General features: G+C 46.1%; 1 protein-coding gene across 4 annotated transcripts in view; it reads right to left on the bottom strand.

Annotated features, from left to right (window-relative positions):
• Positions 1 to 24,160, bottom strand: part of RSPO2 (R-spondin 2) — a 134,690-nt gene extending 110,530 nt beyond the window's left edge. Inside the window, exons 1-2 of one of the 4 annotated variants that reach the window (XM_077351657.1) lie at positions 23,854 to 24,160; positions 23,154 to 23,427 (exon numbers count right to left, since the gene is read on the bottom strand). In XM_077351657.1, coding sequence (XP_077207772.1) covers positions 23,154 to 23,247 — 94 coding nt within the window. In that variant the 5' untranslated portion in view covers positions 23,248 to 23,427; positions 23,854 to 24,160. Of the gene's footprint in view, positions 1 to 23,153; positions 23,428 to 23,528; positions 23,739 to 23,853 lie in introns of those variants that run through there. The other 3 variants (XM_077351658.1, XM_077351655.1, XM_077351656.1) reach the window with 3 other exon arrangements.
• Between the last annotated feature and the right edge of the window lie 200 nt (positions 24,161 to 24,360).

Below are 24,360 nucleotides of genomic sequence, written 5' to 3'. Positions count from 1 at the left end.
CACAGACTGGATTCAATCAAAAGCATTTCTATCCCTGTAATGTAAGGAGAAAAGTTTTAGAAACCCGTTCATAGTCAACTGTATTCCAGACCATGACAAGAAACCACAACTGTTATCATCTCAGCATCCAGCTGTATCAATGAAAACTAACTACATTCATATGTGTCTATAAGCGATGCTTCCAAGATGCCTTTGATACCGAAATGGTCTAATACGCAACAGGAATGTCAAGACACGCCAGCCTTGCCGAATGCATACCCTGGCTGAAGTCAGACAATGGAAGCCTTCGTGGCATCAGGCTCCGTGGGCAAACAGAGGTGCAAAAATTACTCTCCCTGGTCTGCTGATGCCAAGTGAAAGCAGTTCTATCCCAACTACCTGTTTAGCATACGCAAGACATAAAAGGTAAAGGTATCCCCTGTGCAAGCACTGGGTCATGTCTGACCTTTGGGGTGACGCCCTCCAGCATTTTCATGGCAGACTCAATACGGGGTGGTTTGCCAGTGCCTTCCCCAGTCATTACCGTTTACTCCCCAGCAAGCTGGGTACTCATTTTACCGACCTCGGAAGGATGGCAGGCTGAGTCAACCTTGAGCTGGCTGCTGGGATCGAACTCCCAACCTCATGGGCAGACAGCTTCAGACAGCATTTCTGCCGCTTACCACTCTGCGCCACAAGAGGCTCTGCGCAAGACACAGTACAAGTTCAAATCCAAATTAAGCAAAGTCATGTGAACCATGTGTTGCACAATGCATTACTCCATGCCATTAAACCTAGACTTCAAAATTTGTGTGTTGCTGCAGCTGTATCACTACACAGTGGAACTGTGCTAAGCGCGTTTTCCTTTCCACTCACACACTGCTGGATTCAACCCAGTGGTTTCCCAAAGGTTGCTAGGAGTAGGATGGAATCGGTATTGGACATATTACAAGCAACAGTTTCTTTTGCCCAGTTGTCAAAAAGTTTCAACAAGCTCTTGAACAAGCAGATAAGCATTTGCCTGCCTTACTCATTGTAACTCTGACTTTTCCCAGTGCCTGCCTTGGGCTTTGTGTTTTAAAGCAGTGGTCCCTAACCCCCGGTCCGGAGACCAGGACCAGTCCGTGGATCAGTCAGTACTAGGCTGTGGCTCCTCCTCGTCCTCCTCCCCAGCTGCTGCCTCGGGGGCTGCCCGGCCACTCTACCACTGGCTCACCTTTGGTGCTCCTCCAGCGGCCTCCATGGCTGGGGCTCCCCCTCGGCGTGGCAGTGCGCAGCTGCTGCTGGCAGCGCCCCCCAGTAAGCGGCGGGAAGTCAGGGGCCCCGGCGGGAAAGCAAGTAGAGCAGGGGCTCAGGCGGCAGCGACGTCCCTCGGCAAAAGACTACCCCCCCCCCAGACCTCAGTAAAATTGTCAAGCGTTGACCAGTCCCCGGTGACAAAAAGGTTGGGGACCACAGGACAAGGAATAGAACAAAGTCTGAGTCCAGTGGCCCCTTTTAACACCAACAAATTTCTATTCAAGGTGTAAGCTTTTTGCTGCTTCAGATCAGCACACCTACACACCTGAATCTATCTCCATGGTGGGCAATGAGCAGTTAAGCCAATTTGTGTCTGCCTGCAACTGAACATTAATTGCTCACCATGTCAGCCTGTTCCAGCAAATAAACCAAGTCCGGAGACACCTTCAAGATAAATGTGGTTGGTCTTGAGCAGGGGTAGTCAAACTGCGGCCCTCCAGATGTCCATGGACTACAATTCCCAGAAGCCCCTGCCAGCATTCGCTGGCAGGGGCTCCTGGGAATTGTAGTCCATGGACATCTGGAGGGCCACAGTTTGACTACCCCTGGTCTTGAGGATGCCACTGGACTTTTGCTTTATTTCACCAAATGTCAGTCCAAGCAGTTGATGGTGCCTTTATTCTAACTACCCTCTAATCACCACTGGTTAATACGACAATCAGGGAAATGGAGAGGAGTTTCTGGTATAGATTTTAATAGACCTGCTTCCAAAAGAGCTTACTTCTGGAACTCAAAAACACCTTCCATTTATTTTTTAAACCCTCCATTTAATACTTTAAATATCTGTATGTGGTTTTGATATGGCTCTACATTTGTTGGTTAAAAAAAGTAGAATGGAAGTATTATTCTTTTGATGTAGTACGCTTTTGGCTCCAGGTTGGCAAGCTTTATCAGAGGAAGCAAGAGGGACAATAGACTCCCTGCTGTTGTCAGCCTCTTTTTGTGTGCACGAGAGGATTATGTGGCTCTTCTATTCTTTCCACCTAGCTAACAAGGCCATAAATGAGACATGAGTCGACAAAAACAACACGCGACTTGGGTAATGTGACCCTTTGTATCCACCCCAAGTGGGAAACACAGATTTAGCTGTATACCTAATCACGTTTTTATCCATCTCCTCCTTCAAGGAGCTCAAGATGGCTTGCATGCCTCCTTCCTCCTCTTAGCCTCACAACCTGGTTTTCAGTAATCTTGGGAAGCATTTGGTAGGGAGGGCTGGTTGGGGTTAGGTCAGCCATACCACCTGGAGAGCCAGTGTGATGTAGTGGTTAAGGATGGGGTCTTTTAATCTGGAGAACCGGGTTTGATTCCTCACTCCTCCTTCACATGCAGCTGGGTGACCTTAAGCCATTCAAAAATTCTCTCAGAACTCTTTCAGTCCCCCCTACCTCAAAGAACGCCTGTTGGAGGGAGAAGAAGGGTAGGCAATTGTAAGCCAGTCAGGTAGAGAAAAGCATGGTATAAATCTAACTCTTCTCTTTCTATTGTTTCGTGGTTCGCTGCTTCAGCTGTTCTGTTGCTAAATAGTTAACATACTATACTTCTGTGGTATAGGCAGTGTGGTGTAAGTGACTGAAATGTCCGACTAAGATCTGAGAGACATGGAAAATCCAGGCTCAAACTGCTCTCACCTATGAAGCCTAGTCCAGCCCCCTGCAGAATGCAGGAAATTCACAACTATCTGCCCACCCACAGTGACCTCAATTCCATCTTCAGATGATGCCCCCCCCCAAAAAAAAAACAGAATTCCTGGTCAGTCTGGTCTGGAGGAAATTTGCCCTCTGACCCCAAACTGGCGATCAACATTTCCCTGGGCATGCAGAAAAGGGCCACAAGATCCAGGCTCAGACGCAATCCCTCCTGCCCTCCCACTTACAATCTATCTAAGTTCACATAATCAGCATTTCTGTGAGATGTCTACCTAGCCTCTGCTTAAACATTTCCAAAGAATGAAAACCCACCACCTCCCGTGGAGGCCTGTTCCACTGAGGAACCCCTCTAACTGTCAGAAAGTTCTTAAGCCAAAAATTATTTTGAATTAATTTTATCCCATTGGTTCTGGTCCACCTCTCTGGGGCAATAGAAAACAACTCTGCTCCATCCTCTATGTGACAGCCCTTCAAGTACTTGAAGATGCCTATCATATCACCTCTTAGTCATCTTCTCTCCAGGCTAAACACACCAAGCTCCTTCAACCTTTCCTCATATGTCTTGGTCTCCAAACCTCTCACCATTTTCATTGCCCTCCTCTGGACTTGCTCCACTTTGTCCACATCCTTCTTCAGGTGTGATGCCCAAAACTTAAAAAACCTCCTAGGAGGAAATGTTAGATAAAAGTGAACCATCAAGACCTTGGCTTGGATCCTACAGAAGGGATCCTTGTTGATTCACCCTTCCAACTGCAGACTGCCATTTCATCCGCCATACCCTTCCTTAAGGGGACATGATTCTACAAACATAGGATTTTAGGGACCATTGCAGAATGCCATAGTGGGAGAAGGCAAGTGACTTCCATTCTTCTAGCAAAGAGTCACCAAGAGAACCAAGCCAATGTGCTTTTTTAACTAGTGTTTTAAGTCTTGTTTTAACATTGTCATTTCACACCAGTTTTTAATCCTTTTTGATTTTGCACTCACTGCTGATTTTCATATTTGAGTATTAGCTGTTTCCACATTAGGAGACATGCCTTGCTTTAGCTTCACTTTGGATTTACTTTGGATGTTGCGAGTCGACTCTAGCCTTCCCGCATTTGGGCTTTCTTCCCCTTATTTCCCAGGCTGAAATTCACAACATGCTTTCCGCACTGTCAGACAAAGGAAGCTTCCCATCGTGCTTTGCTCCCTTCCCCTTTTCAAAAAAATGTGTTGTTTGCGAAACGGTGCCTGTTTGCACCTTTGTTTTCATTGAGCCCCTTAATCCTACTATTCTGCACCCTTGATCACTTCTCCCCCTTCCCCCCAAAGGGTCCCGAATGCTATTTTTTTTAACCAAGTTATAATGGTATAACACTGATAGAAATAGAAACTGCGTTGTAACACTATAATCATTTTTTTTAAGGCAGATTTTTCCGAAGGACAGCAACAAGGAAAGGAGCATTCCCAAACAACTCAGAATTACGGGCACAGGGGAAAACCTGATTGCAAGCATTTCCACATTTGTCAGCCCCAAATTAGACCATTAGACCCCACTTTAAAAAAGGAAAGCTGGTTTTCTGGGGATTCCTTTGTTGCCAGGCAAGTGAGGGAACAATTTGTGTCTGTGCCCAAAGAGGCAAATTTCAGTGCAGAAACAGACACAAAACTCGACCCTTTAAAAGTCAAATCTAAACAATATCCCTAGTGCAGAAACAGACCTTGTCAGTCCCAAAAATAAAACTCTTGCCTCTTTTTGTAATCCAAAAGTCGTAGTCTGGATTATTCTTAATGAAACACTACAGCCAACCTGTAATCAAAAGTCTAACTACTTAATTATATTGCACTTCAAAATCTGTATTACCAGTAGACTCAGAACACTATTTTTGCCCATGTTACAAAAGGAGAATGGCCATAATTTGCCCAAGATCACACAATCAGGATTGTCTCTGGCTTTCTCCATCAGAATGACAGATTGCCCAACCCACATTTTGGGGACGCATGTAATTAGATCCTATAAGCAAGGATCTATGAGTCTTGCAGGAGGGGAACCCTATTCTTCCCCTCCCTTGGTGGGACAGCTATGCTTCAGCTAGCCCACCCACCAGCCTGCCCACCTACAGAGCAGCCATCACTGGCTGCCTAGCTCACATGGCTGGAAGGGTCTCCAGTTCCCCTATCTCCCCAACCATATCCTGCATGATCCGCCACTCCTGGGGTTTCTTGAAGTCTGAACAATGTTTCATGGGTTGCTCAATGGTCAAAAGTTGAGAAAATCTGCTCTAGGTTCCCCTTCATCTTGCCCACACACCAAGTGCATCAGCGGTGGCCACAGCCCCTCTCCCAGCCCTATGGGCACCCTGAAGATTGTCACATTGTCTGCCCCAATACAGGGCACGTACAGTTGTTTTTTTTAAAATATGGGGGAGTTTAATCCCCTGCTGTTTGTTTCTAGAGTTCAGAATTTTCTGGAAATCTGAAACTTTCTTGAAGCTTTTAGCTCCATTTTGCAAATTCAGTGATCATATAATTTATAGTGTGATTCAGAACTAAATATAATGGTCAGTATAATCCACAACCCTTCTGCCCTGTGCGTAAGGAAAACTCATGCTTGCTCTTGACCTTAAATGTGCGTTTGAACTTAAAATAACAATGTACCTTTGTATTGCAATAATGTACTTTTAAACTAGGTTGTTAATGTTGGATACTGCCTCAGAAATGACAGTTACGAGTACGGGCCATAAAAACGAAGAGCTATTTGTTTAAAACATCTGCAGTGGATGATACCATCTTTTACAAAAAAAAAAAAGACTGGCCACTTTTAAGTCTTACAGTTGTAACCTTGATATGACAGGAATTTACTGGGCAGCTTCATTACCTGCGTCAGCCAGTAAAGTGGCTGGAATACCAGTCTTAAATGCTTTCTCTCACATTATGGCTGGCATTGTGCCCTTTCATCCCAAACACTTAAGTACAGGTTGCTAGCACAGCATCTCCTGGGAGGGTACTTAGGATGGTGAACTGGATAAAGTGCTCCCCCAGCCCATTATCATAGATCTAGGACTTCTGCACTCAGCAATGCAGGGATGGCATTGCTTCTTAGAGTGAACCCACTTTGAAGATGTGAAGGGGTCCCAGGACCCAACTCCATCTTGGACAAGCCAGAACAAAACAAACCCATTCATTTTTTAAAAAAAACAACTGAGCATTTTTGTTGTGGCTCAAGGCAGCTTACCATTCCAAACTAAAACTGTGCATAATAGAACAATAAACTAAAACCCAATAATTCCATAAGTCCACCTCCCCCCCCAAAAAAAAATCACCCATTGGTCAAAGCCCATTAAATCACATGCAACGCATACCTTAAACTTAGAGCTATGGGTTTCATAGCATTCATCGGTTCTGCTTCACAGGAGAAATTTCCCACTGGAAAAATGAGTTTCTAACAATGCAGCGTTGACTTCAAGCACTGTGAAGGCCCCCAATGGCTGGCATACCCATCTCACTTGGTGGAATGAGCGCCACAGGGAGATCAGGGTCCTGACGGAACTCAAGCAGTTCTGCAGGGCCTGCAAGATGGAGCTCTTCTGCAAAGCTTATGGCTGAGGCTAGTGGAAGTCAAATCAAGATAACATCTGATCAGAGCCTCCTCCTTCCCCCATGGGGCTAGCAACTCAAATTTTAACGGATTTTATATTTATCAACGGTGTTTTAAATATTTCACTAGACTTCCATTGAAATTGTATGTTTTGGTTGTTATGTTGATTCTTTTATTAATACCTATGTTGTGCAGCACCCCGAGGCATCTAGTTCCAAGGGAATAGTAGTATAGAAGTCACGTAATCAATCAATCACTCACTCACTCAATCAATCAATCAATCAGAATGTTCCCTTCTTGATTTGACCATAGGCCTTTCCTTCCTTGCAGGTATGTGATGTAGCCACTATGTAGCCACAAGAATCACATTCTGATGGCCTTCCCTTTCAAAAAAAGAGTGAGACTTACCTGGGGAGCAGGAAGTACTCAAGTACTCAAGGGGGGGGGGATGATGCTCCTGTGCTCTTGAAATTGCACATTCAGTCAGTCAAATGTGTTGATAAGAAGGATACGGCTTCCCAAGAATTGATCTAAAGAGCCCCAACTGCAAGCCAAGTGACCACTATCCAAGACTGCATTAGAAGCTCAAGAAGGCATCAGCGCATTAACCATCCTGGAAAGCACATGTCTCAAATTGCCATCAAAACAGCGCTGGAAAATCCAGAGGGCTTTTCCTTGTAATTGGTCTGCTGGCTTTTAACCCACGTACATTTTGAACTAGAAGCTTAGCCAAAGAGAGGCTAGAGCAGTAGCATGCTTCCAGGAACTCCGGAGTTGTGCTGACACCTCTGCCTGCAATGCCAACAAACTATGAGCGATATTTAATTATTCGTATACCATTTTTCTTCTACGGCTTAAGCGAGATTCCAAAAATAATACAACACCATATGCCATCAGACCACTTAAAGTTTGAAATTGCCATTAAAAAAAAGCTATCGCCAATGAATTCAAAGTTGGTGACGGCAAGCCCTTCCGAACAGCTGCGCCATGCAAACTTCTCTAAAGGAGAATAAAGAGGATACAGCCCTCGCCTCGTTGGATGGTGCATTCAACAGAAGTGGAACAGTGGCAAGGAGAAACCCATCAAAAGCAATCCATACAAACCTGACTAGACAGCCCATCCAACTCCACTGCTACATGATCTGCAGATGAATCAGGGAGTTTTTTACCCAAAAGAATCTAGCAGAATTGTCACAGTTTACAGCCAAACCACATGCCTCTGAGTCCTGCCTTGGACTTGGCTCAGTCATGGAGCATCTGCTTTGCATGCAAGCAGATCTCCGGCTCAGTCCCCGGCATCTCCAATTAAAAGGATCAGGTAGTGAGTGACATGAAAGACCTCTGCCTGAGACCCTGGAGATCCACTGCTGGTCAGAGTAGACCAGGGGTAGTCAAACTGCGGCCCTCCAGATGTCCATGGACTACAATTCCCAGGAGCTCCCTGCCAGCATTTGCTGGCAGGGGGCTCCTGGGAATTGTAGTCCATGGACATCTGGAGGGCCGCAGTTTGACTACTCCTGGAGTAGACCATGCTAGCACTGATAGACGGATGGTCTAATTCCATATAAGGCAGCAGCATTGGTTAATTTCAAATATTTGTGCTGCACACCATTGGCTCCTTTGTGCAAGGAAGGGGTGGATTTCACTGATTCACCCCCATGCCACAAGAGACCTCTGACTCTCTGCTGCATGATACTTCTTTGGGGGGTGTCATCCCCCAGGAACAGCACTTCAGGGGGCATTTGAGTGGACCATGGGACAGAGGAATCAGTAAAAAATCATTCTCCTTCTCGTCTTACACATGGAAATTTTGGGAGGGATCCAACCACACTAGCAATGAAGAGAAATGTTGACTGTTGTTAACTACCAATTTACAATTTAATGCACTTTACAGTATGTTCTGTCAGAATCAGTACACATTTGCTGCCTGTGACACTCCAGACATGTCTGTTCCCCAAGTTCACCAGTATACAGGTTTACTAGATTGCCCCAACACAGCAGCCTACCTCCCACTGCATACTCCACCCCTAGCACAGGATTAATGGAACAGCAGGAGGGAAAAGGGAAGTGAATGACCAAGTGAACACTGTGACATCACATCCTGGTGAGCATCCAGAAATAATGTCATGGTGCTCTAGGAATACTGCCCTCTATGGTAAAGGCCATAAAGCCTGTAGGAATTCCTGAAACATCACTAAATCTGTGACATCATTTCCAGGTGCTTGCGTGGATGTGTTGTCACATGCATGATGCTTCCTGAAATACTTCCAGGGATTGCCAGCAGAGATCTAACAACCCCATCAGTATATCATGGAGCATAATCTCTATTTGGGAAGGAAATAAGATAGCAAAGATGATCCGGTTCATGGTCTTCAAAAGTCTGGTGCTCCAGATTCTTCCAAGTCCTTTGCTGATGATGTCTTAATATGAGCCAAGTCATATGGGCAGACAAGAAATTCTGTAATAGAATTTTGCCAATCTGGCCTTCCATGCAGCCTTACAAAAAGACACTTATGCTGAAATTCAATGGAATTTACTCCCAAATATAGACAGCACAGATGCCATAGTTAGCTTTCATATGAACAGATGTAGCTCAAACCCTACTAGAGTGAGCATTTACATGCTTCACCATGTTCATGGGAACTTTGTTCCTGCTTTCTACTGAGTAATGCATTAAATTTAATGGGGCTGCTCCACAGTGAATGAGCTCTGGATTGCACCCTCCATCAGCTTTTCCTTTGCCACTGCTGCCAATCAAACCGAAAATGCCCTGTGTAATGTGACTAGAACATACATTCGACATCAAAATGGAGCTCTCCAAGTGAGGTCAGTTTTCATTCTCAGGGCCAAAGCCTCAGCACCACAAGGCTCCACTCCTGAAGAATTAAACAAGCATGAGAAGACATGGATGGGCAAGTTTCAACAGGCACGAAGCAGTTGCTTAACATTAAAACTATTTTTGATATACCAAAAAGGCAAAGATTCTTCCCAGTTTGGAACTTTGCAAAAAGAATATGTTTGTTCTGTAATTGCTGAACTAGCTGAACACAACGGCAAAAGTGACATTATGAAGATCTGAATGTTTCTGTCTTTTCAATGTATGATTTTTATTTTTCCTCATGAAAAAAAGATACTTACCATTACTGAATGAATCGGGGGGGGGGGGCAAACTAAACGGCATTTCATAGATTACTAAATGCAAATCACACTAGAAATGAAGTCAAGAAATTAATTGACTTAGCTATTTGTGTGCTGCATTTGGCCTACATACTAATCAGAGAGCCAGTTTGGTGTAGTGGTTAGGAGTGCAGACTTCTAATCTGGCTTGCCAGGTTCGATTCTGCACTCCCCCACGAATCCCACCTACTCCAAGCTCTGCCCCCAACATCTCCAGGTACGTCCCAAACCAGAAATGGCAACCCCAGTTTGCAAAGAGGATATTTCCAGCACAGACACATCTGGAAGATACAGAAGCATAACCCTTTCCCAGATGCCGTTTTCACTACCTAAACTTTTCCCGCAAATGGTTCTCCATGCACATACAGACCCCAGATATGTGCAAACATGAACTGGAGACTACAGTGCATGAATAATAAAACACAGCTAAGAAATCAGTTGATTCTCAATGAAGCTCCTGTGGAAGATATATACAGGCTGGAACCGCTATTGAAGTTCTCTCTGCTGATAAGGCACCTAAGGTTCAGAAGACCCTTCAGCTGGTTCCTTAGCGGTGAAGACAGACCTGGCTGCAGCTTTCCATGCCTCGGCCACAGCTTGATTTCTCTGCTGCATTGTGGCTTATGTACTGCGGCCAGTTAACGTGCTGTTCAAGAACTCAGTTAACTGGTAGAAGTCCCTGAAATGCAACTTGCTAGTTTAGAAAAAAAACTTTCATGCCTGCCAATTTGTTTTAGGGCCAATTTCTAAAGCAGCCAAATTGTTGAGAGCATCTCCAGAGGCCTTTCAAGGAGGAAGCAGGTGGACACGAAGGACAAGAACTTCCTATCTCATCCCTCTGGTGACCTTCTCTGCCGAATGCCCTCGCTGCCTCCATTCAGCTGACACTTCCCGCTTTTGCCTTTCAGGTACCAAATCAAGACATTTTTTTCCCCAAGCTCCCAATGAGAATTCATATCCTTTTGCTCCATCACTCTTGCCCGTTGTTATGACATAATACAGGGGTAGTCAAACTGCTGCCCTCCAGATGCCCGTGGACTACAATTCCCATGAGCCCTGCTGGCAGGGGCTCATGGGAATTGTAGTCCATGGACATCTGGAGGGCCGCAGTTTGACTACCCCTGACATAATATGTCTTGCTTTACTATTCGGATGTTGCAACTGAAATTTTAACACGGCTAACTTTTTAATGATTTATTGTTTTGACTTCATGATGCCGTTCATAAGTCTGCATGGGCACCATTTTTTAAATGACAGATCCTGGAAATAAAATATTAAAAGCCACTGGAGTAGATTGGTGGCTAAAGATGTCGTCCTGAGAGGGTGGCAGGGCATCTGCTCTGCTATCTCTGAAGCCTGACAGGGGTCAATTGTGCAAGCAATTGGCAGAAAAGAGGAGGGGTACGCAAACCCCACCTCACCTTTCTACCCAGGAAGTTCTTGGGGCCGTCTCCAATCCTTTAGGGAGTATATCTCCCTGGATTATAGGCTGTCAGCGTTCCAGGTCCAGAGGACGACTGCCATTTTCTACCTCGGACTTTCTTTTCTTTCTTTAATCTTAAAGTATCTGCTTCAACCCTACATGATGATTTACCACAAATGAACGCTTTGAACTGAGGGGAGGACATCGGCTGAGTTCCAAAACATCATTTACTGCAAGTATCTCTCGCTTTTTTTTTTTTCTCCGTCTCTCTTCCTGCATCAAAGCCCTTTGTTTCCCCCCTCCTCTTACTCTGCTCTGCCCGAAGCCACCTCGTTAAGAGGCAGGCCAATTCTCCTAACTAAGCAGAAGAAGGACTCAAATCAACTCGAATTAATTGGCAAAAGCTCTTATTGTAATTGTTTTGGTTTTCGAAGATAAGATAAGCTGTGAATGGGAAAATCTCACGAGAACTCTGTGCCAGCACGAGAATCTCTGCCTTCAATACGTCACATGCCTGTGCCGGAACATTAGAGGATAAAACAGAGGACCTCTACTGGCCACTTGTAAAATTGTTTGGGGCCGGTTTTTTTTAAAGTCAAAATCATGTCTATGTTAAAAAGATTGGCTCATCTAATAGAGATACAAACCCAAGATTACAAAGTATTTTTAGATGGATTGATCAAAAATATCTCCAAGGAGATCCAAGATGGCAAGGAAGAAGTCTTCAATAGGAATGATGGATCAATAACAGTGACTGATGACAGCTTTAAACAAGGTGGAAAACCAACAGCAGAAGAGAAATCTGAAATTCATATCTTCAAGGAGATCCAAGATGCCAAGGAAGACGTCTTTAACAGGAATAATGGATCAATAACAGTGGCTGATGACAGCTCTAAACAAGGTGGAAAACCAACAGTAGAAGAGAAATCTGAAATTCTGGAGACGGAAAATGGGATGCCGGAGCTCTGCAGCCCAGATAAGGACACCCTTTTTAAAAAGACATACAGCCATCTCAAAGCAACAGTGTACAAAAATCAATCAAAAGAAATATGGATCTGCAGTGAAAGTAACCGATTTAAAGGATTTCTCTGGGGGGAAAATTGTATTGATACTGGAGTCCAGGAGGTGCAACGGCCTCAAGATTTATCGATGCATATTCTGCGGGAAAGAGTACAACTGCACTTTCTACGCCAAAGGCCATTGGGACAGAATATAATTTTACGGGAACGACAAGATGTAGCAAGCCTCGAGATGAGACCCCCTTAAGAAGACCGAAAGCTTATATTGTTTTATGTTTAATGTTATACTGTATTCTATATTTCCATTTTTATGAAAAAGGGGAAGCAGTGTCTCTTTCTCTCTTGTTTTTTTTTTTGTCTCTTTTCTTTTGTAGGCATATAGGTAATATAATCATTAGTGCTGAAAATGTAAAATGGGGTTCCCCCCCCTTATTTTTTCTTTCTTCTATTAGGGTATTGTCCTAGGACTAAAGCCTACACTGACTTGTAGAAAATGTTTAATGTTAAGCTTTCAACTTAAATCTGAAAATATATCTGTCAGGATGGTTCTTAGAATGGGTCAAGCATAAATTGTTTTGTAGATGTATCAGAACCAAGGATAAGGAGAAGCTATAGAAGACTGAAAGCTTATATTGTTCTATGTTTAATGTTAAGCATTTAATCTAAACCTGGAAATCTTATTATTCTCTGTATTAACAACATATACTGTATCCTACATTGCTATTTTTATGAAAAAGGGGAAGCAGTGCCTTTTTTCTCTCTTGTTTCTTTTTCTTAGTAGGCATATAGGTAATATAATCGTTAGCGTTGGAAATATAAAATGGGGCTTTCCCCCCTTATTATTATTATTTTTTATTGGTGTATTGTTATAGGGCCAAAGCTCATATTGATCTGTAGAAAATGCAAAGCTCTCAACTTATACCTGTCAGGATGGCTCTTAGAATGGGTCAAGTATAAATGGTTTGTAGATGTATCTGTATTAAGGATAAGGAGAAATTATGAAATCCTTTTGTAATTTTTTTTCTTTGTACATCTTTAAGGCAAAGCCCTACTTTCCTCTCCCTTCATCAGGGTATTGATACAGGGCGAAAACTCATACTGTGCTATAAGAAATGTTTAATGTTAAGCATCTAACTCAAACCTAGAAATATCTGCTAGGATAGCTCTTAGATTGTATCAAGCAGTTAATGTGAGGTCTACGATCTCACAAGTAAGTTGATTAATAATAACTTTTCTTTTGTATATCTAAACAGGCCTTTTTTTTAATGTAGTGGAAATGTGGATGGCTCTTAGACTCATGGCTCTTAGAGTTTTGGGCAAAAGTTTATATCACTGTGGAGTCAATGTGGGGTCGTATATTCTTAAATGATGATTATATTTCTATCTTTATGAAAATAAAAAAAAATCATTATAAAAAAAAAAAAAAAAAAGCCACTGGAGTAGGCCATCTAAGTTTCCTCTTTCTGAAGCCGCTTCACCTAACAACGTGCAGTGTGCCCTACACCGCCAGTTTGGTGTAGTGGTTAGGAGTGCGGACTTCTAATCTGGCATGCCAGGTTCGATTCTGCGCTCCCCCACATGCAGCCAGCTGGGTGACCTTGGGCTCGCCACGGCACTGATAGAACTGCTCTGACCAGGCAGTGATATCAGGGCTCTCTCAGCCTCACCTGCCTCATAGGGTGTCTGTTGTGGGGAGAGGAAAGGGAAGGCGATGGTGAGCCGCTTTGAGCCTCCTTTGGGTAGGGAAAAGTGGCATATAAGAACCAACTCTTCTTCTTCTTCTTAATCAGGCATATTTATTCCCCCATCACAAACAGGTGGGCCCAACAAGTTGTAAGGAGAGGAAGGAAACAGAACGCCTACTTTGAACGCCGCAGTCTAGGAAGGAAGAACTATTTCAGCACTTACAAGCGGCACACCCACCAGAGCGAGCCCCACTTAAATCCTTCCTTGTACGTCCGTCCTATGGGCACGCAGCTCATTTTGCTCATTTTCTTTTAAAACTCTATTTTAATTCAAGAGAAACGGTAGGTTCGGTTGCCGTTCCGGACTGGAGGCAACTCTGCAGAGAAGTCCCCGCATGCCGGGAAATTTATTCCATTAAGAAAGCGATATTATGGAGCATCTGAAATCGCACAAGAGACACAACAGAAGGCCGGAGAAGCCCTAACTGCCAGTACCCCACAGTGCGTGCCTGATTAATTGCAGATGGGATGTGGGGACGAGGTGGGGGGGGGGAGAACAGAGAAGAATTGCTATACAGGAATTTTAATCCGGTATTTTGGCTTTACACAGTCAGCATCACATATAACCTCGGCTAGATGCACGGATTAGCCATTAACATCCTAGCGCACATTTCTTTAAATTAGCTGAACAAGCTGCATTTTCCACAGACCGCAATAAAAGCCCAGGAGTGAGCACAGACTAACTTTCAGTAAGTCAACTGTCAACACTGATTCTATTTAGCCAATAGTTGAAAGTCTGACAGAGAGCAAAGTGGGACTCTGTCTCATCGGGACAGGCCTGTTGTCCTGTGAGGGCAACCGTTGCTCTAAGCTCAACTGGAGAACATGAGCTCAATTAAAACCAGCTTATGGACCAGGGAGTCAAGACGGGGGGGGGGGGGGGCGGGGGAAGGGGGGAGAGAAATAATTCACACAACGTGGGTTAGATCTCTATTCATTTCAGTCGTCCTGCGATGCAGTCCTTAAGCTGTCTTGCAAAAGGCAAAGAAACATTGCTATCACCCTTTGCTGTCTACCCTGGCTTCTAAAGTAGTTCCACATTTAATTAAAGACACACTATAGCTTTTGTCAGCACAGATAGCTTGGTCAGTCCCGGGGGAGAATAGAAAAGACTGATGTCATTTTAGCCACACACCATAAAATAAAATTCTGAAACCATCTGTTGGGAAGTAGAGAGCTGGAAGGGGGGAGCGGAGGAGGGGGGAAGAGTGGAAGAAAATAAGAATGTGAAGGGGGAAAGTCTACACAAATAGCCCTGTTCTTAAAGCAAAGGGTACTTTGGATTCAAAATTTTGTTCGTTCATCTCTAAGCAATGTTAATGCAATACCTTAACGCTGTGGGCTGCGCTGTATTACGCTTTACAACTCACAGACCACTTTGCAATATTTACAGGGAAATGCAAAAGGGCATTAAAAGCTGATTTACAGGAAAAGACAACCCTTAAACAGATATCTACGTTTTGGAAACACGAGGAGAAAAGTATTTCTATACATTCGCTATAGAAGAGGCCAACCATTTAGGACCTGGAGCTACTCTTGGCTTGAGGGATCTTCGCCTTTAAAGAAACTTAGCAATTATAAGAACCCCTGGCCTCCTGGACTTCAGTGTCCGCTAGACGGCTGAATGTCTTAAAAACATGAAGCAGTTCGGGATCTATTAATAATACTTTAAGACCCACGTCACGGACTCTGGAGCAGGACTAACACTGGAATCAAGAAGAGCCAGCATCCGTCCAGTTCAGGGTCCTCAGAAGAAGAAGAGTTGGTTCTTATATGCCGCTTTTCTCTACCCGAAGGAGGCTCAAAGCAGCTTACAGTCGCCTTCCCTTTCCTCTCCCCACAACAGACACCCTGTGAGGTGGGTGAGGCTGAGAGAGCCCTGATATCATTGCTCGGTCAGAACAGCTTTATCAGTGCCATGGCGAGCCCAAGGTCACCCAGCTGGCTGCAGGTGGAGGAGTGCAGAATCAAACCCGGCATACCAGATTAAAAGTCTGCACTCCTAACCACTACACTGGCTCTCTCTGAGTAGAGACGAAGATGTGGCCTCTAGATGGGGGCAGATTGCCATCTCCCATCCTATACAGGACTCTCAAACACTGGTGAGAAGGTGCAGGAAGATTCAATAAAACATTGTTGACTACACTTTTGCTGCTGTAGCAAAATTCCATTTGATCCACAGCTTTTGTTGACCAAACTGCAACATGAACTAAGATGTTAAAGGTATTAACAAATTTACAGACAGACACATCGTTATTAAGACAAAACCTCAGTTCGTCATGGTTTTGTTGAACATACAAATGAGGTTCTCAATGGGGCACCATTCTCCTCACCCTTTAACTCATGATTCCCTTGAATAACAGATGTCAGCCTTGTTTTGATATTGGACAACTAGTCACTTGGAAGCCCCTACAGAGGCAGGGTTGCCAGGTGCTATCGGGCTGGGGAACCCCACTTTCAGGCCACACCTCCCCCCCAATTAACCTGCCCCAAAATGAAGATTGCCAGAAATTAACATGACATGCCAGAAGTGATATAGGTATGGGGGGGGGGGGAGGGAATGCTATGGTTTGGGGGCAAAATTCTCCAGTTAGAAGCTAATTCAACCATACAGTTCTAGCCTGAAAGCCAAAACATCACATACACCCCATGTCTCCAACTGCGTACATTACCTCTGGGTAGCATAGGTATATTTCATTAATTTCCCACTCCTAGAAAGTGCATCCCTGGCCCATCCCCTGCTGGAAGCTCTGAGGAACCAGCAATCCTACACAGAGGGCAGAAAGCAGCCTTTCTCAACATTTTTACCATTGAGGACCCCCTGAAACATTCTTCAGGCTTTGAGAAACCCCGGAAGTTATGTCAGTAGGCCACACCTTCCTGCCACACCCCTGGAAGTCACCCATCACCAGAGGTGACCTCCCCCTGACACTCCCACTGGATGTGATATCACCAGGCCACTCCCACAGCACAGGAAGTGTCACTGCAGAAATATTTTCAGATGATTTGTCAACAGAACCATACCTGCAAACTGGGCCAGGGCAGATCTATTCCACTCCATGGCTTCCACATTCCACAAAAAAAAAAACACACAGCAGAAACAGGGCTGGAGCAGGCCTACTCCACTCCATCCTACCACCAAGAGTACTTATCTCTTTAGACTCCACTGGCTCCCAAGTGTGATGAGCTTCAGCCAGCAATATGTTCCTTCCACACCCTCCAGGCCCGTCACTAGCCATTTTGAGAGGGGGGGGTCAACATGACTATATATGATTATATCACCCAATAAACTTAAATTATTGAAAATACATATTAAAAATAATTAACTCCCACCCAATTGGCAAAACCCTTCTAGGACTATTGCGAAACCCTGCCTGAGAAAGCCACAAAAAGAATATCTATCCCAGCACAGCCACAACAGATAAACATCATTATGGGCTAGATGAAGCGTCCCATCCAGAAATATTTCCCAGCAGTAACTTAAATAATTGTGTTGCCCCCTCCTATTTTTTTTAAGAACACCTTCTGCTTTGGTAGTAACCTTAAACTGAGAAATTAGGGTTACCAGCTTCCAGGTGGGACCTGTCGGTCACAATTACTGCTCATCTTCAAAGTAAAGGGATCAGTTCCCCTGGAGAAAAAGCATGCTTTGGGGGGTGGACTCTATAGCCTTGCACCCCACAGAGACCCTGTCCTCCCCAGACTCCATCTCTGAATCTCCCAACTTGATGCGGCAACCTTAACCCAGCCCCACCCTCACAAGTGGTCAGAGGAGACCAGGCAACTCTGCAAGGAGTACAGGATTTCTTTCATGCAGCTGATCGTTTTGCATGGTGGAGTTTTGAGCACTGGGACTTGCCAGTGCTCAAAGGGGGCAAAGAAGCAGAAATCCCTTTCATTTTCCAATAAAGGGCATTCAAATAAGCTTCCCCTGATGGAAGACAGGATAAGGTGATACTGCCCTGTTCCCTTTCCCACTATACTCACCACCCAAGACCCCATGGCTTTTTAACCAAGATGATCCCCTGGCTCCCATTATTACTTTTAGGAGCTTCTGGGTAAGGACTAACCCACTTCTCCTGGTGGAACACCAGCTAGATCTAACACAAGTTTTCTTTCCATGCATCTAGAGACAAAACTGTCCTAGTTGATATAAAAGCCTTGCTGGACCAGACTAGTAGTCCTATCCAGCCCAACCTCCTGTTTCTCACAGTGGCCAACCAGAGAGTTAACAAACAGGGCCTTGACGTCAAGGTGTTCTCCTGATGTTGCCTCCTGGCACTGGTATTTAGAGGTTTATGCCTGGTGATGTGGCGGTTTCATTACGTTAGCTATGGTTAGTAGCTATGATGGGCCTCTCCTCCATGAATCTTTCTATTAATGCGCTTTTGCAGCCGGATTTTCCTCTGCTTCTAAAGTGCATTGAAAGTGCATTATCCAACATGTGCGGAATGAGCCCAGGACGCCACACCCTCAAAGTCACACAGAGAAACCAAGAACTGTCACTAAATGAAAGGCCTGATCAAACCCTTAACCCTGTAAATCCAGAGACTTAACCCCAGTTTCAAGCACTGTTTTCTGAGCACCAGCTCTCAACAGAGAGTGATTTGCATAATCCAAATTCAATCCTCTGGGTTCTCTTCAGATCGCATCATCCAAATTCAACCCTGCTCCCTTGGCCGTCTTTCACGCTACCAACAGGGAAAGAAATCAAGTGCTCTTTCATTCTTACCCAAGGAAGAAATTTTCAAACACACACAAAGTTCTAACAATTCCCTAAAGAGCTGCCGACATGACTCCCATCACTAATGAGGGGTTTCACACGTCAGGCCAAGTTATCCCCTACCAAAATGGTTCAAGAAGACGCTTATAAAGGGAAAGATTACAGACTATACTGCTGTATGGAGATTGAATTACCCTGAAAACACTGCATTGTTTCCTACAGACATGCCATTCTTGTGCATTCTATATCTTGTGTAAAATTCCAGGCTTGTTTTGGATCACTCTAATTCCACTCCTAGCGCATTGCTTATCAGAGGTCTAGTCCTCCTGATTGTATCGACTTACATGGTGGAACCCCTCCTGGGGTGTCCCTGAGAAGCACAGACTATAATTAAAAAATGAACAAAGTTTCTTGCTATAGCTTGTATAGGCTGCCGACCGACAGTTCATGCAGGGCTAGGATACAAAAATCATATAATTTTAAACTTACCTAACGATATTATGGTTTTTATACTAAACAGAGTTTGTTATATTCCTCTAACATTGTATCTTATCGTTTGCTGGTCTCTGACCATGTCATAAAAATCTATCAATCAATCAATCAAAGAACAACATGGGCAGGGGAGAGAAATGCATGGCGTCAGTCAGTCAAAAGAATGGACATGGAAATAACAATTTGGAAATGTAGACTGGTGGAAAGTCCAGAGATGCCTGGCCTCTTAAGAGTGGAACCAAGACTGTGAGTGCAAAAAGCTGAGCATAAACAGATTGCCTCCCCAATTGAATGAGGCAAGACATTTATAGTAAGAAGGTGTTACACTAGCAGCATCGGTACAACAGTCTCCAGCAGAGGCTCCAACGCATCACAGAGAGACCAATGCTCTGACCCAGGGGTAGTCAACCTGTGGTCCTCCAGATGTTCATGGACTGCAATTCCCATGAGCCCCTGCCAGCAAACGCTGGCAGGGGCTCATGGGAATTGCAGTCCATCGACACCTGGTGGACCACAGCAGGAACCTCTAAGAACCAGCCACACCCACACCGGACCATGCTCAGCATGGGCACCTGTGAATCTGCAGGCAGAGAGAGAGAACAGGAAGCAAAAAATGACTCTCCCATCCTGCTTTCACCCTGATTTGCAGTCTATGAAACAGAGCTTGCGACACTTTTCCTGTGAAGAGCTGCACATGTTTCCAATGTGAGGACAAGCTCAAGCATCCCCTCTGGAGGAAGGGATGCCAGCCCCTTCTTCAGACTTGATACAGGAAGGCTGAAACAAATCATCAGCTTTCTTCTTCACACACACCCTGAATTCATTCATCTTCTTTATTTCAAGGAAACAGAAAGTAAATATACTTCCTAGAAAATCTAAGTGTGAACTATTTAATCTCTCCTCACCTGGGTCCATTCTGCACACATTGGACAATGCACTTTCAATGTGCTTTGGCAGCTGGATTTTCCTGTGTAGAACAGGAAAATCTACTTCTAAAGTGCATTGAAAAGTGCATTATCTATGCGTGCAGAATAGGCCCTGGTCACCTGTGGCGAGTTCGGACCTGCTTCCTGGTGACCAGATAGAAAACCCGTGGTAAACAGTTGTTTTCTTTTTCTTTTATTTTCTGCCCTTTCTCAGACCACTGAAATGCTAATGTGGAAAGACAAAAAATGAGGCAAAAGCCACGGTGTGTAAATATAAGCATCAGAAGTATTCAAAAAACACTGTGCATACTGAATATGTACAAACAGGAGGCAATTCAATAACAAAATTCAACTATGCATAAAGCTACCGACAATCATCAACAAAAACAGTTTGCATAGTTGAATTTTGTTATTGAACTGCCTTCTGTTAGTATGTGTTGAGTATACTCAGTGATTTTCTGGATACTATTGCTGATGCTTATATTTACCCACCGTGGCTTTTGCCTCGTTTTTTCTGTTCTATATCCTGTTTGTAACCTTCTTTGTATTCTCGGACATAGATAGGCAGACTAGTAAAGATAAAGGCAAGCCTACTGAAGACTTTTTTTTCCCCAAAGGGGCTTCAGGAAAGCAAACCTGGCAGCTCAAGTGAGCAAGCCAAGCTACAAATTACAAGAAAGAAAAAGGGATGCAGTGAGGAAATCCAGGACTTTCGTCCCTACAGCTATTTCCACCTGGGTTATCTGCACTGATCTCACTGCTGGTGGGAAGATTATATTTTCCTCCTTCCCCACAACATTGTGGCGCATTCATGCACCTTCCCGGGGCCCTTCCCTGATCTTTCTCAAACTGGCTTTACTGCAGGCATTATTGCTTCTTGACCAAGGCCTGGTTGGATTGTGAGCTATGAATGTTTATCTCTGGATTTCAACCTGCAATTTGTACTGGCTCTTGAGATTTGCATTCTCTGCAGCCCTAGCCAATGGTTTTGAAGTGGGGAGGGGAAAAAAAAAGGAAATGAGCTGCTATTCTTATAGCACCCCCCCCCAAACCCTTGCTGTATCTCAGTAAGCTTGGAAGGCAGCAAAGTTGCCAGATCAGAAGAATCCATTTCCAGCTGATCAGCCAGGAGGCTTTCTATTCCTGCCTCCCTCCCACTCCACCCCACTCCCAAATTCACTGGGCACAGAGCCAAACCTCCCCAGCAGGAAATCAGAAACCCCTCACCTGATGGCTGTTAGTTTCCTGTCCCTGTGAATGCAGGCAAAGCAGGTTGGGGAAAGCCCATCCACTCACTGGCTGCCTCATCACCACTAGGGAACAGGCGGTGAGCCAAGGTGGTGGGTGTTGGAGCATCCCTAGCCTAGAGCAGGGAGGAACATCAGGCTTAAAAGTGTCAGCTGTGAGTCCTGCCTGGCTAGCTGTTGAATACTGACCAATTTAAAAGGGAGGACACCGCCCCCCAAATACTTAACATCAAAGCTGCAAAACACACACAAAAAAGACAACAAAACCAAATTAACACAGTTCAGTTGTCAGGAAGAACAATATGCAGCTATGAACCTACCCCACAGGGTTATCCACATGTCTTGCCTCTGTTACTCAAACCATGTAATCCTAAGCACTCTTCCCAAGAAGCAAGCCTCAATGAAATCAACTGGTCTGTATAGAATTTGGCTGGATTTTTTAAAACAGAGGGGTAGGGGGAGAGTGGTTAATATACCGGTCACTCTTTAAAGCATGCTACAAGGAGATGTCTTGCAAAGCAGCAGACTTGCCCTATAAACCCTTTCATCTCTTGTGTTTACAGCATCATGCCTTCCACATCCTCCTCCCCCCCCCCGTCAAAAATAAAGACGTTATTCAATGAGTCTCATTGAAAAACTTGACCTCTGCTATTTCAACTAGTCCAGAGGGACCAGCCGGCAGGGAGGCCTGGAACTGTCAACGTGGGACATCTAGAGCAAACTTATTATCTGTAATTAGCTCAAATTTCCGCTGCTTTGCTGGAGCTAGCTCCTCATGCGCTTCGAGTTCCTATGTGCAAAGGACCAGTTCCTCTTCTCCAAGTTTACCTGGATCCATCCTCATTCCCTCATTTCATCCCCACAGTTGTCCACAGAGACTAGAACATGGCTGAAACTTAAGCCTACTCTGATGGGCCAGGGCAGTCAGGGGGTGGGGACCGTCCACTGCCCCACTGCTCAACCCATCCCATTGCAATTCCAGCAAGTAGGAAGTCTAAATTCAAGTAGAGATTGAGGTGGGTAGCCGTGGTGGTCTGAAGCGACAGGACAAAGATAGACCCCCAAAGTTTTATTCAACAGAATTTTTTTGTGTGTGTGCACACACAACTTCTTCAAACAGAAGAAGAGCTGGGTTTTTCATGTCCCACTTTCTGCTACTCTAAGGAGTCCCCAAGTAGCTCGCAACCACCTTCCCTTCCTCTTCCCACCACAGAGCTGTGAGGTAGGCGGGGCTGAATTAATAAAATAAGAAGAGCCCTAAGAACACTGCTCTGCAAAAATAGCCCTAAGAGAGCTGTGGGTGGCCAAAGGTCACCCAGCTGGCTGTGGGCGGAGGAGTAGGGAATCAAACCTGGTTCTCCAACTTAGAAGCCTCCGCTATGTCCAACATGCACCTCTACAGCTGAATAGCCTGCAGGCACACTTACTCAGGAGTAAACACTACTGAACTCCAGGGGCTTTTAGCAGAATTTCCCGCTGAAGCACCTGAACCCGACTTTATGAGCAAATTATATACGAGCAAATTATTATATTCAAGTACCGGAGAGGGGACTCAAAGGGGAAACCCACTGGCTTAAAAGACAGGTCAAGTGCAATCCTAAAGACCGCTCCATTTAGGATTGCACCATTAGCAAGCCATCCTCTGTTAGGGCGGAAAAAGTTACCTGCGAGGGGGGGGACAGTCTCCCCTCTATTCCTAGTGGAGCGGGAAGAAAAGGATTTTAGGGCAAAACCATTTAATGTGTGACACACACACACACCCCACGCGCACACACACAGACACCGCATTTTAATCCGCATTCAAGCTCAAGTGCATGACAGTCATGGGCACCCAACCCCGGGGCCGCAGCCGTGGGCAAAGGCGGCGCGGGGTCCCGGCGCGCTGCGCACTGACCTCTCTTGCTGCGTCTCCAGCGGCCGCCCTGGCAGTGCGCGTAATCCATGCAGTTGAGGATGATCAGGGCGCAGGAGAAGAGGCGAAACTGCATCCTTCGGGCCCGGCCTGGGGGGCCTCGCCGCCGCGGCAACGCTGGGAACCGGGGGCGGCGGCGGCGGCTAACTGCGCGGCAGCGGCCCCGACGAGCAGCCGAGCCCCGCTCGCTCACTTCGCTCAAACGCCCCGCCGCGGATCCCGCGAAGTGCCGCCAACTGCGGGCATCTCCTTGGCGCTGCAAAAAAGAGAGGGGGGGGGGAGAAATCAGAGCGAGCCGCGGCGCTAATCCGGAGTAAGCCCCCTGACTCTGGAGCCGTCCCGCCGCTTTCCCCCTACCCTGCAGGCTCTGGAGGTTTACTCGGAAGAAATCCCCCCGAATTGCCTCGCGGGCGCCCAGAGGACTGGCTGGCCCGGGGTCGCAGGCTTTAAGAGCCGGGGGGGCGTGATAGAGGGTGGAAGCACGTGGAATCGCCGCTTCTGCCCCCGCCTCCTCGAGAGTAAGCCCGAGTCAAAAGCCAGAGCCCGGCCGGCCCGCCTCCGTCTCTGCTCAGAAGAGCTCGCCGCCGAAGCCGCCCCTCCGAGCCAGCCGCACATCCAAACGGAGCCGCCGGCAGCCGGAGCGAAAGAGAAACCTCCCCTGCGAGGCAGCGCCGCTCTTTACCTCGCCCCGGCCGTGCGCCGCCGCCGGCTCAGCTGTTCCTTCGGCAGCCCGTCAGGCGAGCGCTCCGGCTTGGCCGGCCAGCCACAGCTCGCGGACACGTGGGCCGCCCAGCAAAGTTTGGGGGCTGCTGCTGCGAGGCGCGCGGGGGACTGGCTGGGGGGGGGGGCGCCGCTGCTTTCCTGCCTGCCTGCCTGCGTGCGAGTGAAGGCGCCCGGTGGGCGGCCAAGAGAGCCGCAGCTGCCCCGCGCCTTTCCCGCTACTTCTCTTATACGAGCTCCGCCAGTCCCAGCCCGGCCGCCACGCAGGGCTAGTCGGCAGGCACCTCGGAAGGGCCGGGCGGCGGTAAGTAGGTGGCGCTGTCCGCCACAGCATCTGCGCGCCGAGCCGCCCGCCGCCGCCGCCGCCTTCCCAAGCCCCCCACCCACCCTCCCTCCCCGCATCCAGGGCAGGTTGGAGGGAGGCTCCCGCACCTTCACGACACCCGGGCGGAGGCGCTCGGCGGCTGGA

This window comes from Paroedura picta, chromosome 9, assembly GCF_049243985.1.
Source record: "Paroedura picta isolate Pp20150507F chromosome 9, Ppicta_v3.0, whole genome shotgun sequence".
NCBI classification, from domain to species: Eukaryota; Metazoa; Chordata; class Lepidosauria; order Squamata; family Gekkonidae; genus Paroedura; species Paroedura picta.
The sequence above is the reverse complement of the archived record's forward strand: the minus strand, read 5'-3'. Positions and strand labels throughout refer to the sequence as shown.